The 13499-nt window shown below is 40.2% G+C and overlaps 2 protein-coding genes across 5 annotated transcripts in view; both read right to left on the bottom strand.

Annotated features, from left to right (window-relative positions):
* Positions 1 to 1668, bottom strand: part of kcnt1a (potassium sodium-activated channel subfamily T member 1a) — a 36881-nt gene extending 35213 nt beyond the window's left edge. For 2 of the 4 annotated variants that reach the window (XM_030436483.1, XM_030436484.1), the window contains exon 1: positions 1085 to 1668. In XM_030436483.1, the coding sequence (XP_030292343.1) occupies positions 1085 to 1251 (167 nt within the window). In that variant the 5' untranslated portion in view covers positions 1252 to 1668. The remainder of the gene's footprint in view (positions 1 to 1084) is intronic. The other 2 variants (XM_030436485.1, XM_030436486.1) reach the window with 1 other exon arrangement.
* A 5581-nt stretch (positions 1669 to 7249) lies between these two features.
* On the bottom strand, positions 7250 to 12471 carry psmd5 (proteasome 26S subunit, non-ATPase 5). The gene is made up of 10 exons (XM_030436862.1): positions 12215 to 12471; positions 11336 to 11480; positions 11142 to 11255; positions 10929 to 11057; positions 10256 to 10365; positions 9924 to 10066; positions 9133 to 9324; positions 8643 to 8752; positions 8415 to 8555; positions 7250 to 8300 (listed from the first exon to the last, which is right to left on the bottom strand). The coding sequence occupies exons 1-10, from the start codon at positions 12385 to 12387 to the stop codon at positions 8043 to 8045; spliced, it is 1515 nt and encodes a 504-aa protein (XP_030292722.1). The 5' UTR covers positions 12388 to 12471; the 3' UTR covers positions 7250 to 8042.
* Between the last annotated feature and the right edge of the window lie 1028 nt (positions 12472 to 13499).

The raw sequence follows: 13499 nt of genomic DNA, 5'->3' as shown, positions 1-13499 counted from the left end.
TGCTGCTGTTATTAATGTCTGCAGATGTTGAGTCATCACTTCCAGCAGCTCGCGGGCCTCAGAGCGTCTGCAGCACAGTGGGATGATACTTTTGAACCAGGACGAGGAGGTGATGAACTGATTGTCAGTCTCATGGAGGAATCAGGCGGATCGGAAAAAAAAAACCCTCCAGTGTTTAACATTTTACGCTCACTTTTTTTTCTGAGAGATAACAAAGCGTCACCTCTGCGGTCAAAAAACAGCATCCCTGCTTTTGATATTACTCATCGCAGGCGGACGCAAGAGGTTTATGATTCAAATAAAGTGTAAGTGCTCTGGTGTGAAACGCTGCTGATTGGAGGCAGGTGTTGTTTTTCGAGCCTCACTCAAGAAAGCGGCTGAACTCTTTGTTTCCTCCATCACTGTGTCAGCCAGTTGGCTTTAGTGTTCCATTAAGCCTTTCAAACTTAATGCATAATAGATAAAGGTTGTATATTTCCCATGTGGCTTCTTTGTGATATCCATCCATCTAACTTAACCGAACAAAGCCCCCGGATGGCAAAGAGCGAGAACAAAAAAAAAAAAACATGTTGAGTGAGAAGTTGGATGGTTGGGATTGCTGATCTCCACACATCTGTTCGCCTCCTTTGGGACTCGTGTTTCTGGAAACAGTTGCACGGAGGTTCCACAGAAAGACGCGCAGATGGAGCCGTCCAACGTTATCTGAACATTATTTGACACGTGTATCATCAGTTCTAGCGATGGAAACATATGCACATTGAATGGTTTCCAGGCTGCAACAGTGGGAAATGAGACAGAGAGCAGGCCGAGCAGCTGAGCACACAGCAGTTCTGACAGGTAAACACACACTGACATCTTTATGCACAGCGCCACAGTCAGATTATCCAAATAAAAGATAAAGAAATTAAGATATTTTGCACTTTTTTTTTTTTTTTTTTTACATATTTTATTCAAACTAACTCCTCTTAAGCAAAACTCGGATTATAACTCAGAGGATAGCTAACAGGAATAATCGCCAATCTCCACATTTGATGCCCAAAGTTTGCCTCCTCACTTGTCCCCGCTCTCGGTGCGGGTCTCTTACCGTGGCTTGTGATCGTTCACGGTCCCATCGTCGTTCACAAACGTCTGGTTCACGTAACATTCACTGCACATTTTGGCCGGAGATCCGGCGCTGCCGTCGGACTGGAGAGCTGCGGTGGTCGGCGTTGAGTCCCCCTTGACAAAGTCGCCTTCCTGGGTTAATTGCATCGGAGGGTGATCTGCCCAGAAACGAGTGGACACCCGGGGTAAAAGAGGCGCTCTTCTTCTTCTTCTTTTTAAAAAAAAAAAAAAAAAAAAAAGCTCAGGGTGATGATGTCTCCTTCACCTCACCTATTCAGGTGCATCTTGGAGGTATGGAAGAGTTTGTGTCAGCCCACGCAGACGAGCTAAAAGTGACAGCCGGATGGGGAACTCTTCAAAAAGACGGACTGAAAGATGCAGATGTGGTCAGAACAAAAGAAAAGAAAAAGAAAAAGAGCAGCAGGCTGGTGAGGAGTGAGGGGGGATGTGAGGAGGGAGATGCAGAGGACGGGTCTGCAGCAGTGAACATCACGCTGATGACAGCTCTCCTTGCTGAGGTAGCTGCACACCTAATGACATAACTGTTGAATTATCACCCAACTCTTGATGTGGACGGAGAGATCAGCACCATCTGTCGGAGGCTGCGGGTCTCTTCACTTCTGCAGGGTGGAAACATGCGCACAGTGAGGGTTTAAACAGGGGAACAATAACTCTGAGGCGGAATCAGCTGTGACATGAAGAGGGGAAATGTCCATGAATGCGTCAAAATGACAGGAACACAGGACTATATTGTAGGGAAATGTGTTTTTACTGTAGTCAGACTTGCAAAATCAATGATGAAAAAGGCTCAGGTCTTGTATTTAAAGGTGCAATATGAAAGAATTTGCCACCTGTAAAATTCACATTTGAAACATACACGAGGCAGAATATCACCAGAGTAACTGTTGCTAACTGTAGCTGCCATTAGCTCAGTTAGCTGTGCAGCTAGTGGTACAGACCAAGCTCTGAAGCCAAATTGTGTTGTGGCCAAATTGTGTAATGACATCGTCAGGTGATGCACTGTGGCCCAAAAACGCTTTTTCCCCATAAGTTTAGCTCGTGAAAAAAGCGGCTGTAACACAGTGTATAGATTTATTTTGAGTCACAACAACTGTGAAATGACTTGTACAAATTAAGTCAATAAGTCCAATAAAATTTGAAGACATTTTAAAATGATTTGATCCCCACTCAAGTTAGCCAGGTGAAGAAAAAAACAAAAAACAGAAGTCAGCTGGCCCCACAACACGGAAGATCTGTGCAGCTGCCTCCAACACTGTGTCCGGGACAACAAATAGTATTTCATTACACAAACCTGTCGCACAAATGAATCTCGACCATTGACGTCTTCTGTAAATGAAACCACGTGTAAAGTTTAGAGGGGAAATCTGCTAAACTAACTGCTAACAACTCAAGACATCTAAAATGTGAGAAAAGGTCCCGACTATACTACACTTTTACTTTTCTGTAAAAGATCAGATTCTCAAGATCAGATTCTCAAACAAACACAATTAACATTAAATCTGTCACACAAATCTCTGCAACGTTTATGTGATCAGTTTTATGTTAGTTATGTTTTTGGTGTCTGACGGCAAAATGCTGAGGAACATTATTACAGATATTAGATTTTTATCCGCTGACAGCATTAGTTCCTCTACAAGTTTGTGAACCACTGGTTTTATCTTTAACCTTGCAGTGCACTCTTTAAGCGTATTATGTTTTTTTTAAATATAGAATCTGAATCATGAAACAAATCTACAAAATAAACTGACCAAGAAAGTGCAGCAGTTTCCTCTGAAATGTACTGCAGTGGAGTAAAACTCAAGTACCTCAAAGATTTACCAAGGTACAGCACTAGTAAAACTATTTTCATCTTAATACACAGAATTTTTATTTTACCAGTAGCTCCAGCCTTTATGGGATCAGCAGACCGCAACGGCAAGATGACTGATGTGTAAATCTTAATGCAAATATTCCAAAAGATTTCATTCACATCACAGAAACATCCTCTTTTGAAAGATGGGTGTAATATTTTATAAACCTATTCAAAGAAAACAAACTCTGCCTAAATAAGTCATCTATAAACAACAAAAAAAGCCTGAGGACTCTTAAATTTAAGTGTCTAACTTTAAGGTGTAGTATTTACCTGAGGCTCTTCAGGGACTGTCTATATATCTGCCAACTCGAATCAATCCCAGGCGTCACATTGAAATAATGAGTGCGTATCAGGAGAGCAGGTTGCTAAAGAAATACAATGACCCCATGGTGATCGGATGATTCATCGATTCATCATCCACATTTCCTTCCACTCTCTCCCTGCTGTCGGTGTTTTCTCAGGTGTGTTGAGCTCAGGCGGCGGATCATCACACCTCTCACACAGAAGAAGCCCGGGAGGAGTCACATACTCTCTCCCAGGCAGCAGGGGAGGCACAGAGAGGCCGGCAGCGTAACAGACTGCCCGTGGGATCAGGGGAAGTGTTGTGTGGTTCACATTTCAGCACAGCGCCAGAGAGGATGATGGGTAAATATTATGGGTGTGAAAACAACAGGTTTAAAAAAAAGGGTAAAATATCTACTTATACCACAGTATATAAGAAGATATGTGAGATGTACTGCATATTATTAGCGTTTACGTCATCATATCATCAATTCTGATGCATTAATGCACAGGCGAAGTTCAGTAGCTTTGTTCAGTGCCATGGAAGTAAGGAAATCAATTATGCTGCATATATTTCAATCAATATTTTCACAAAACACAACATTTCCCCCCCCAAAAAACAACAATTTTCAGTTAACATTTTGCACGAAACACAACTTTTCACAAAGCACAAAAAACATTTCGTAGACAGTTTGTTTTTCGCAAAACAGAACAACATTTCAAAACCCACTAAACGTTTCTAGAAAAATGAGACATTTCACACCAACTCGAAAACATACTGTGTCACAAAACACAACAACGTTTTGGAAGAAACTCACTGCTGTTTTCTGAAATGTTGTTGAACTTTGTGAAATGTCAATGTTGTGTTTGTGTCTGAGAAGTTTAAAGGTTATAAGTCCCATCAACAACTCATTGTCAGGTCTGGGATGTGACAATGGGTCCAAACTTCATAAGCTGATCATGTGATTTGTTTTATGTAAGATATGAATATGACACATAACTCATAACTTCAGCTGTCACGTAAATGAATTTGAGTAGAAATAATAATATTTCCCTCTATAATGTAACAGAGTAGATGTATATATTAGCATAACATGAGGTAGTGCTTTTCACCAAAGAATAAATAAAAAAAAAAAAAATCAGATGGACGAGGAGCCAAATGACTTCCACTGTGCTGCCAGGAGAAGAAATGAAAATAAAATGTGAAAGATTGACTGACTGGATATTTTTCATTATTTATTTATTTGATGACGCAAGCTGGAGTGTGTACAGAGGAGACGTGGGAGAGGTGATATGATTCACTGAGGTGACGGTGACACGAGGTTGTGTTAAGAGTTTTTAAGCTTGTGATGGATGTTTGGGATTGAGACGTTATCATAAGCAATTCTCAAATGCTTATTTTAAATTCTTCGCAAAGCACAACTTTGAGGAACGTGACAAGAAAATGGGGTTGCAACAGAAATTCAGTGATCCTTTCAGTTATGCTGGTGACATGCCTAACACAATTATTGGAAGGTTTGCCATTACAGTTTGTGCAAACACTCATGGTCCCCAGAGGATGAATCCTGTCGCTAAATGATGCTCTAGTTTTCATTAGACACCACATTTGTGTTTATGAGTGATATCTTCTGATAACTATTTGACAGATGTGCATATATCTCAACACGTTCTGACAGTCATGGTCCCCAGAGGATGAACTCTGTGGCTAAATTATGCACTAGTTTTCATTAGGCACCACCATGAGGTAACATTTTTTTTGTTTATAAGCGATATATTTCGATAACTATTGGACGGATGTGCATATATCTCAACATGTTCTGACAGTCATGGTCCCCAGAGGATGAACTCTGTGGCTCAATTATGCACTAGTTTTCATTAGGCACCACCATGTGGTACACATTTTTTGTTTATAAGCGATATATTTCGATAACTATTGGACGGATGTGCATATATCTCAACACGCTCTGACAGTCATGGTCCCCTGAGGATGGAACTTATAGCCTTTGTGATCCACTGACTTTTCATCGCGCACCACCATGACTTAAACATTTGTGATTCAGAGGCAAATGTCTCAACAAATGTTGGATGGATTGCCATTCATTTTTTATATGCATACAATACGTGCCTCTGAAGTCTGGTGTAATAGAATAAAGTCGGAAAAATATTAAAATGCTATTCAATACGTGTTAAGTACAAGTACCTCAGAGTTTAAATAACTAGCATATTGGTTTATCATTTTGGGGTTCTGTGCAAAACTGACATGCCCATCAGTCTCAGCTGTTCTTTGTGATTTTGTTCTAATTAGCATACACACACTCCCTGGTGTTGGAAGTATAACCACAGCAGTAGCTTTCCACTGGCTTAATTACTGGAGAGACAGCAGCAAGCCAAATCCCTTCAGGAGTAACATATTTTGTATGTGCAGCTGTCATGCACGTACAAAATATTGCTACTTTGATATGATTACCTGTGGAACTGACATTAAAAATGGTTCAAATGTTGACGTTGTGCTCGTATTTATAAACAGTGAATAAACCATATTGCAGTTGTAAAGCTGATAAGACAGGGAGGATGACATGTATCGCTGTCTGACTCTGTAGCACCATCAAACATGTTTGCAAAGGCTTCTGCTTGCTTGTACAAAGGCTTAAACAAGCTCTGTAACTATATTCAGTTAGAGGTCAGACCCTGTGCCACGACCGTCTCCATCTGGTGTCTGGGAGCTGCCGTGCTGCGCCTCCCCGAGCTCAAACCCTCTGCTGCGCCATCATGTGCTACCCTGAAATTAGAAATATGCCAAACGGAAACAAATAACAGAAAATACCACTTGTCACAATGCTTTATGGGAAAGGTTTTTCATTCTCAAAGGCCTTATTCAAATTAATTCAGTTTGTTTTATTTGAGGTTGAAGTTGCTAAACCACTCCAAATTCAAGTTAGAAACTCAATTTTTCTATTTATGATCCAACTGCTAGTGTACAGTTTGCTTTCAAAAATAAACTTAATATTCTACCTGACTTCAGATTGCTGTTTTTTGGTCATTTGAGTATAACTCATATTCAATTGATATTACCCCTGAGATTTGACTTAAAGCTGCGCTTTGTCGTTTTGGGGAAGAAATGTTAAAGAAAGATCCTCATAGACAGATTTTTTTTGAAGGCCCAGACAAACGCTCTTTGTATTCATGACTGAGTAAACTGAATAAACAAACTGAACTTAAAGGACAACACACTCTCATACTGTTTTACTATGTTTATATGTGGCGGACCCTGCCACCTTTCTAGCTTCATACAGCATTCTGGGGACCTTATTTTCCTCTGAGAACAGCTTGTTTATTTAGTCATGGAATAAATAAATGTTTCCTAGTTTGTATTATTACCTCATTGATATTGTAAATTCTGACTTTAAATGTCTTCTTGAAAAATCCATACTGCCCCATTTAAGGATTTTGGGTGTAGTATTTCACATGTAGTGGATTTTTTTTAAGTAAAGTATCTTAAATCCTGTGAAAGAATTAAAAATATATAGACTAGATTTTAAGACTTGTGACTCAGGGAGTCAGAGCTGAACTGTCACCCTCTAGTGGAGATGACAAAGCACACAGCTTGACTCAAACACAGCTAACAGCCACTGTACTAATTCTTTGTGTCACTAACCTTATACACGGTAGTTTATGACATGAATACACATCAAGAAAATGACAGACCCCATGGTTGGGAGAGTTAAAAACAACTCGGCAAAATTAAGATGTATCTCAGGACACTGCAGTTTCTAGTGGACAACTCAGTTTTTCATTGTCACAAGATTTAATAAAATGATCTGACATCTGGCACCGAGAATAGACTTATGACTAAACTTTCATTCGGTGCTACAAAATAAATGAGAAAAAAAAACACTTTCAAGGTGTGTTTTGGCATTTCATGAATCACTTCAGGCTGCAAGATTTTGATATGAACCTTGTGCAGAGCGTTAAAGAGTAAATAAACATGTGTTTTCAGAATGAATCCTCTTTAATTACAAAAAGCATGTTTAATAAACTTTTCTTTTTTATATGAACAAATTAAATCAATGTCAGAAGGACTTGGAGAGTGGCGGTCTGATGGATGAGGCTGATTGCAAAATATTGTATGTAATGATGATGTGAGATTGTTTAAGTGCTGGTAGGGTGAACATCTGAGGGAGTCTTGTAAGCATCTTTAATTGACGCCAAAGTAATTGGAAAAGAATCAGGAAGTAAACATGAGTTAACATACCGTGTTGAGAATGACTTGAAGTTGAGTCAGCCACTTCTGACTTAACCTGGTTTTTACTGCTTTAATCTTAGGTTAGAAGTACATCTGTAAACTTTATTTTCATTACTACCCCCAAAATTACAGGATACTTGTCTTAACAAAACTAGATCTACTCAAGAAGTGAAATGAAAAAAAAAGAGACTGAAGATGATCAGGTACTTAATAATAATGTCTGATCAAAAAAACCCTGATAAATATATTAGCGGTGAGCATCTGAGGGTTCAGGCAAAGCAAGAAATTAAAATAAATTAGTCATTTATTTTTAAATACTGCATATATGTATTTAAACCATCCCTATTACAAGCTAACGTTGTAGATGAACATTTTTGCAAAATTATGTTGAAAATAAAGGCAGTTAACACCACATCCTGATTTATTAGAACTATGCATTTATCCAACAGGTATGTTAACCAACGCTTAGATCCTTCAGGCACTTACCCCTTTACTTAAGCATTAACTAAAAACCCATGAAGCGTAATGTAAGTGTTTGAATCATTCTGCTCCCTCTGTGCTGACGGAGGCCACAGCTGAAACATAGTAAGGTCCCTCTCTGAGGTAAGTCTTCAGACGGATGTAATGCTGACTTCCCAGTATCTCCGCTGTTGTTGATGAACACACGAGTGCTCCCACCAGTTCAAATTTGGCATCTTTGGCCTCCTTCGTTTGACCCGTGGAACGATCCAAAACGAACTCCATGAAACTGGGAGTGCTGATCATTAACTTCTGACCCCAGGGCTGAGTGGCAATGGCCTGGAAAACACACACCGATGAAGATACAATTATTACTGGTTGTTGTCATCGGTTATCAAAAGCTCAGTGACACAGGGATGACATGATTGTAGTTAGAAACAGCTGAGCACTCACGGTGAATATCCCCAGAGCTCCACAATGCAGCTCTGGAAACGGCTGAGTGCTAATGTTGCAAATCATGTCCATGGGATGTTTAGACAAAAGGTGGAACCAGGACTCTGTCAGGGCCAAGAGGTCTTCCGTCTGCTGCTCTGGCTGCAACAAAACATTATTAGCGTTACATTTTTTTTTCTACAAAGAGATGTATGGCAATAAATATTCCTTCTGCGTGCGCACACATACCTGTAGAGTGAGAATTTGTGATATGGCATCCAAGCTGCGCACTCTGAGCTCTGTCGCTCCGGAGCTGGCGAGCTGGCTCATCCTTAACAACACCGCCTTGAACTTTTCTCCTGAAGACAAACAAAGAAATCAGCCACAGAGATCACAAGACATCAGCTTTAATTACAAGAAATATAAACAATCTGAGAGGGGCTACTACTCATTTGCCACCTTTGGCTTTTATTAAAGGGTAACTCCACACAATTTACACATTAAAGTGTGTTTACAGGTCTCGTGGAGTACTACTGCACTTTACCCACGATGCAATTTAGCCACCGAGTGACATCACTGGAGGCAATTTATCAGTTGACATGCAGCTTCCTCTGAATCCGCAAAAAGGCTTAATAAAAGGTTTTTCACATATGCAGCAGTACCCATCATGACCTGTAAACACACTTGAATGTGTAAAATGGGTGAAGTTACCCTTTAAATAAAACCTAACAAAGCTAACCTGTTTTCTGAAGGACTTGCTTCCCCTCCACAGTGGATCCGAGTAACCCCAAAGTGTCCAAAGCCACACCGATCATCACCGGGTCCGGGTCCAGAGCCATCTCGAACACCTTGTTCTGGAAGGCCGGGTAGGTTTCACAAACCTGCTGCGGGCTGTCCATAATGGCCAGGTTTCCAAAGAACTTCACCAAACCTACCGGAGGAATCATCTGTATTGTTAAGCTCTGATTAAAACAGCACTAAAAATTGTATTAAACAAGGGGACACTCAGCCTAAAACATAAGAACATTTTGTGTGTGTGGGCACAGAAAATGCAGCTTTCGCAAGAAGAAGAGAGACATTTTAAGTGTCAGGGTTAGGTGTCAGAAACGCAAACTATACACTTTAATAGACTGAGGTTTTCAGATAACTGAGCTAACTGAGATTCACTGTATCAGACATGGCAACTACTTTTAAAACGTCAATGAAGAAGGTGGACAGTCAATCCTTTTAAAGCAGACCTCAAGGTTACCACAGAATAAAATCAAAGAAGTGCAAGTGTAGATTTTTATCAGTCTACATTGACATTGAGCAGATCAGGCCTGAATAACTGCTCCCATAATAGAAGAAAATAGTCCTCCACATCTGCTTTCATTTTAGCTAGCATAACATACTAATCGATATCACATGATTTGAGACAGAGTGCTTAAAATAAAAAGGAACCAGTAACTAAAGCGGAGTCTAGCAGCATGAATTAGACTGAACTGACTGTGTTTCTTTGTTTGTTTTGGGCAGTTTTCTAAAGACACCCACCAGGAAGGTAGAGAGAGGAGAAGGAGTCAGTCTCTGCTCCTCTGATCATGTTGGAGATCTTGTCCATTATACCCTGCTGGGCCAAATACTGCCGGCCATGCTGACTGTGTGCTAGACTGGTCACCATCTCAATGGCTGTGGCTCTGGACATAAAAAGACAACAAGTACAAATGTATAGAACAATAAAAGAGTAAAGGAAACTATCCACAACGCAGTCAGGTACATTTGCGTTACATTACAGCAACTCTTTATCTGCGGCAATTACATTTCACATTTTCAAACTTTTTCTCAGTTTCCTTCTCTCTCTTTATGATGTGATTAATCATTATTACCGGATCAAGATGTCATCCCCCGTCAGTTCTCCTAGCAGCTGAGAAATGAAGCTGCTGTTGGCACAGTAACCGAGGGAAATGGGAGATACGGACGAGATTTCCACCACCAGCTGCAAGCAGGTAAAAAAACACCTTTGTTAGGGAATCAATACGAGAGATGTCGTATGTGTGTGCTTATGCACCAGCATCACAGACACATGCATCTATTTCTTGAGATACTGAATGTCACAGAGCAAAAACTGTTGAACCACGAACAATAGAGAGAATCTGTGTTGGGCGTGCGTCACGTCTTTTCTATCAGGCAACCTTGCTGTTCCCATGGCGACAAATTAAGATTACCCAGGAATGAGTAATGTAGTGTTCGCAATTCTCCATCTGATTACAGAGTCGGCAAATGAGTGCAAGATGATTTCATGGAAAGAAAGAAAACTACACACTGGGGACAACAAAGTTAAAGCTCTGCTCTCCATGTGCATGATTGCGAGCTCATCTGTGAGTCATTTAAAACTTTAATATCACTGAATCTAAGAGCCCACGTTCTGGAAGTATTTATGTGTTATGATTAGTCATCTTGTTCACCGATTCCATCCAGATAAATGTTATTTTAGGAAACCGCATGTCAAGTATACCATCAGCCAGAAAGTAAACTGAAGTGACACACTGTCGAGCGTACCTCATATATTCTGTATCTGACAATGTCACTCGTGGCCATCACGTCCTTCATGATTTTCTGCAGGTCACTCTGGAACAATTTGTCCAGTCCGGGCTTGGAGTGACTCAGTTTAGACAACGACTGGATAGCCTGAAAAACAAGAAAAATGACTGCTACCGCTGTGAATACATTAAAAGCTTCATGCAGTATAGATTTCAGCGCGTCAGTCATCACCTGCTTAGGCACAGCAATCTTCTCTGCTCCGATGCAGTGGATCACCGCTCGCAGAATGTCGGGATTATTGAGGATTTCGGCGAGAGCATCGGGGTTCTCCACGATTCTACCAATCTGAGGGATAGCAGATGAAAGGGTGAGCTGTTTAAAAGGCATTTGTGTGCGAGCGTGCACTGCGTGTGCAAGCAGCCCACCTGCGTCAAGGCCAGTATCTTCACCGTGTCATTCGGATGCGTCAGACCCCCCTGCAGCTCCACTCTGTAGTTCTGGACCAGGCTCACAGGGCTCAGGGCCACCAGGATGCGTTCAAGGATGGCAACACATAGCTCAACCTGCTCCCTGTAAACGCACGGCACACATTAATAACTTTAAACCTGCTGAGCTTTGGTTTTATGGCGGCAACTAATGATTAGTATCGAGATTATTACTGAACCAGTTTACAATAATGCAAATACCATCACAATTTCTCAGATCCCAAGCTGACATAGAGGGATTGATTGTCTTGTTTGACCAATAGAATCCTACGTTATTCCATTTTCTACCACAGAAGACTAAATAAAACAGAAAATATCTACATTCATGTGGATAGAAATGTTGAGTTTTAGGCATTTTTGTTTAAAAAATACATAACATAGGTTGTCTCTGTATTCCTGGACACTAAACTGTATATTAAGCAATGCATAGAAAGTTTAAGGCACGTTTTCAGTTTATACTTGTGGGTGTTTACATCCATATTAAACAGAAAGTAAGGCAACTGTCAATATCATTACGTGTCTGCACTGTCCAAACAATTATTCAACTGAAATACACTTACAAACTAGATTTTAATTTCCATTTAAAACCCAATAACACAGGGGTGTAACGTCACAACAGAAAGTGTGTCCCTTTCCACACCTGCACTGTAGCCAGTTAGCATGCTAACTACCTAGCACATACAAAATAAAGCCTTTTAGCTAACATTAGCTAAGCTACCCCGCCGGCATGTTAACTCACTGTACAAGTAACTAACATTAAATAATGAAGGGCTGACTGACTCAGCAGTTAACACACACAGTGTATTGTGTCAGACCAACCTCTGATTTGAGTTTAACAGAGAGAATATGACATGGAAGCGCTGTCCGCTCACTGCGTCTCTCAGGGCGCTCACAGGGATCGATAATAAAGCTGTTTTTAAACATTGCAGCTCCTCAATTGGATCGTCGACACCGGAGATTTCCTCCAGTAACGTCTCAATGGTAGCAGCCATGACTCCCAATGTTTGGGGATGCGGCCGGTTCTTCTTCAGCTGCTGCTTCTTCGTCTTCTTCTTCTTCTACTTTCATTATCGCTCCAGTTCACATCCAACGCTGCAGCGCACTACTGCCACCTGCTGGGCCGAGCAGGAGGCGACACTCCACCTCTATTAAAAAAATTCTTTAAACCTGTGTCCACATAAATTCTTTGGGAATCAATTTCAACCAGTTAAAAAAAATATATAATATAATATAATATTATATGATATAATATAATATCCCCATATTAAATTATGATTTTGAGATAAAAAGTCAAAATTAACAGAAAGAAAGTCACAATTATGAGAGAAAAAGTCATGATTATGAGACAAAAGGTCAAAAGTATGACATAAAAGTTATAATTAAAAATAGAGCATTAAAATAATGAAAAGAAAGGTAAAAACTATAAGATAAAACGTCATTATTATGAGATCAAACATTTGAGATAAATGTCATAATTGAGGGATAAAAATTAGATTCAAAAGGCGTATTTATGAGATAAAGAAATAATTATGAGATAGAAAGGCAACATTCATCTCATGAGTTTGATGTTTTATTCCTTAAAAATGACTTTTTATCTCATAATCATCATTTTTCATTCCATATTTGTCTACTTTTTGGGGTTACTGTTTTTAATCAAGGCTAAGTTTTTATGAACTTCTTCTCTGCTGGGAATGTGCTTCCATGTATAAGACTATTTAGCAGTTTTTTCACATTCTAAATCTGTCGTTAAATCTGTGTGAGGTAGCATACTGGATTTCCTGTTTTCGCCTTTTCTACATACTTGACTTCTGCAAAATTACATCTTGAACCATCAGCATCAAACCTGCATATTATGGCCTCATGCTGTCCCACTGTTATTAGCATTAAATTTGCATTTTTTTGTGTGGGCTGCAGCCTGTTAAGTAAGTGGGTTTAAGGTCCTTCCTGCTCCTCTGATTCACAGTGACTCACAGACTAAAACACTCTAATGCAACTTGGCCAGGTTCCACTGTGTCTGCAGAGCTTTCTGTCTGTCTGTCTCTCCGCATCAGGCCCAATCTCAGACGGTAAAGGCTGTACACGTTTTGGCCGGTGACCAGTCACA

This window comes from Sparus aurata, chromosome 12 (assembly GCF_900880675.1).
Source record: "Sparus aurata chromosome 12, fSpaAur1.1, whole genome shotgun sequence".
NCBI classification, from domain to species: Eukaryota; Metazoa; Chordata; class Actinopteri; order Spariformes; family Sparidae; genus Sparus; species Sparus aurata.
This window is presented reverse-complemented; position numbering and strand designations above follow the sequence as displayed.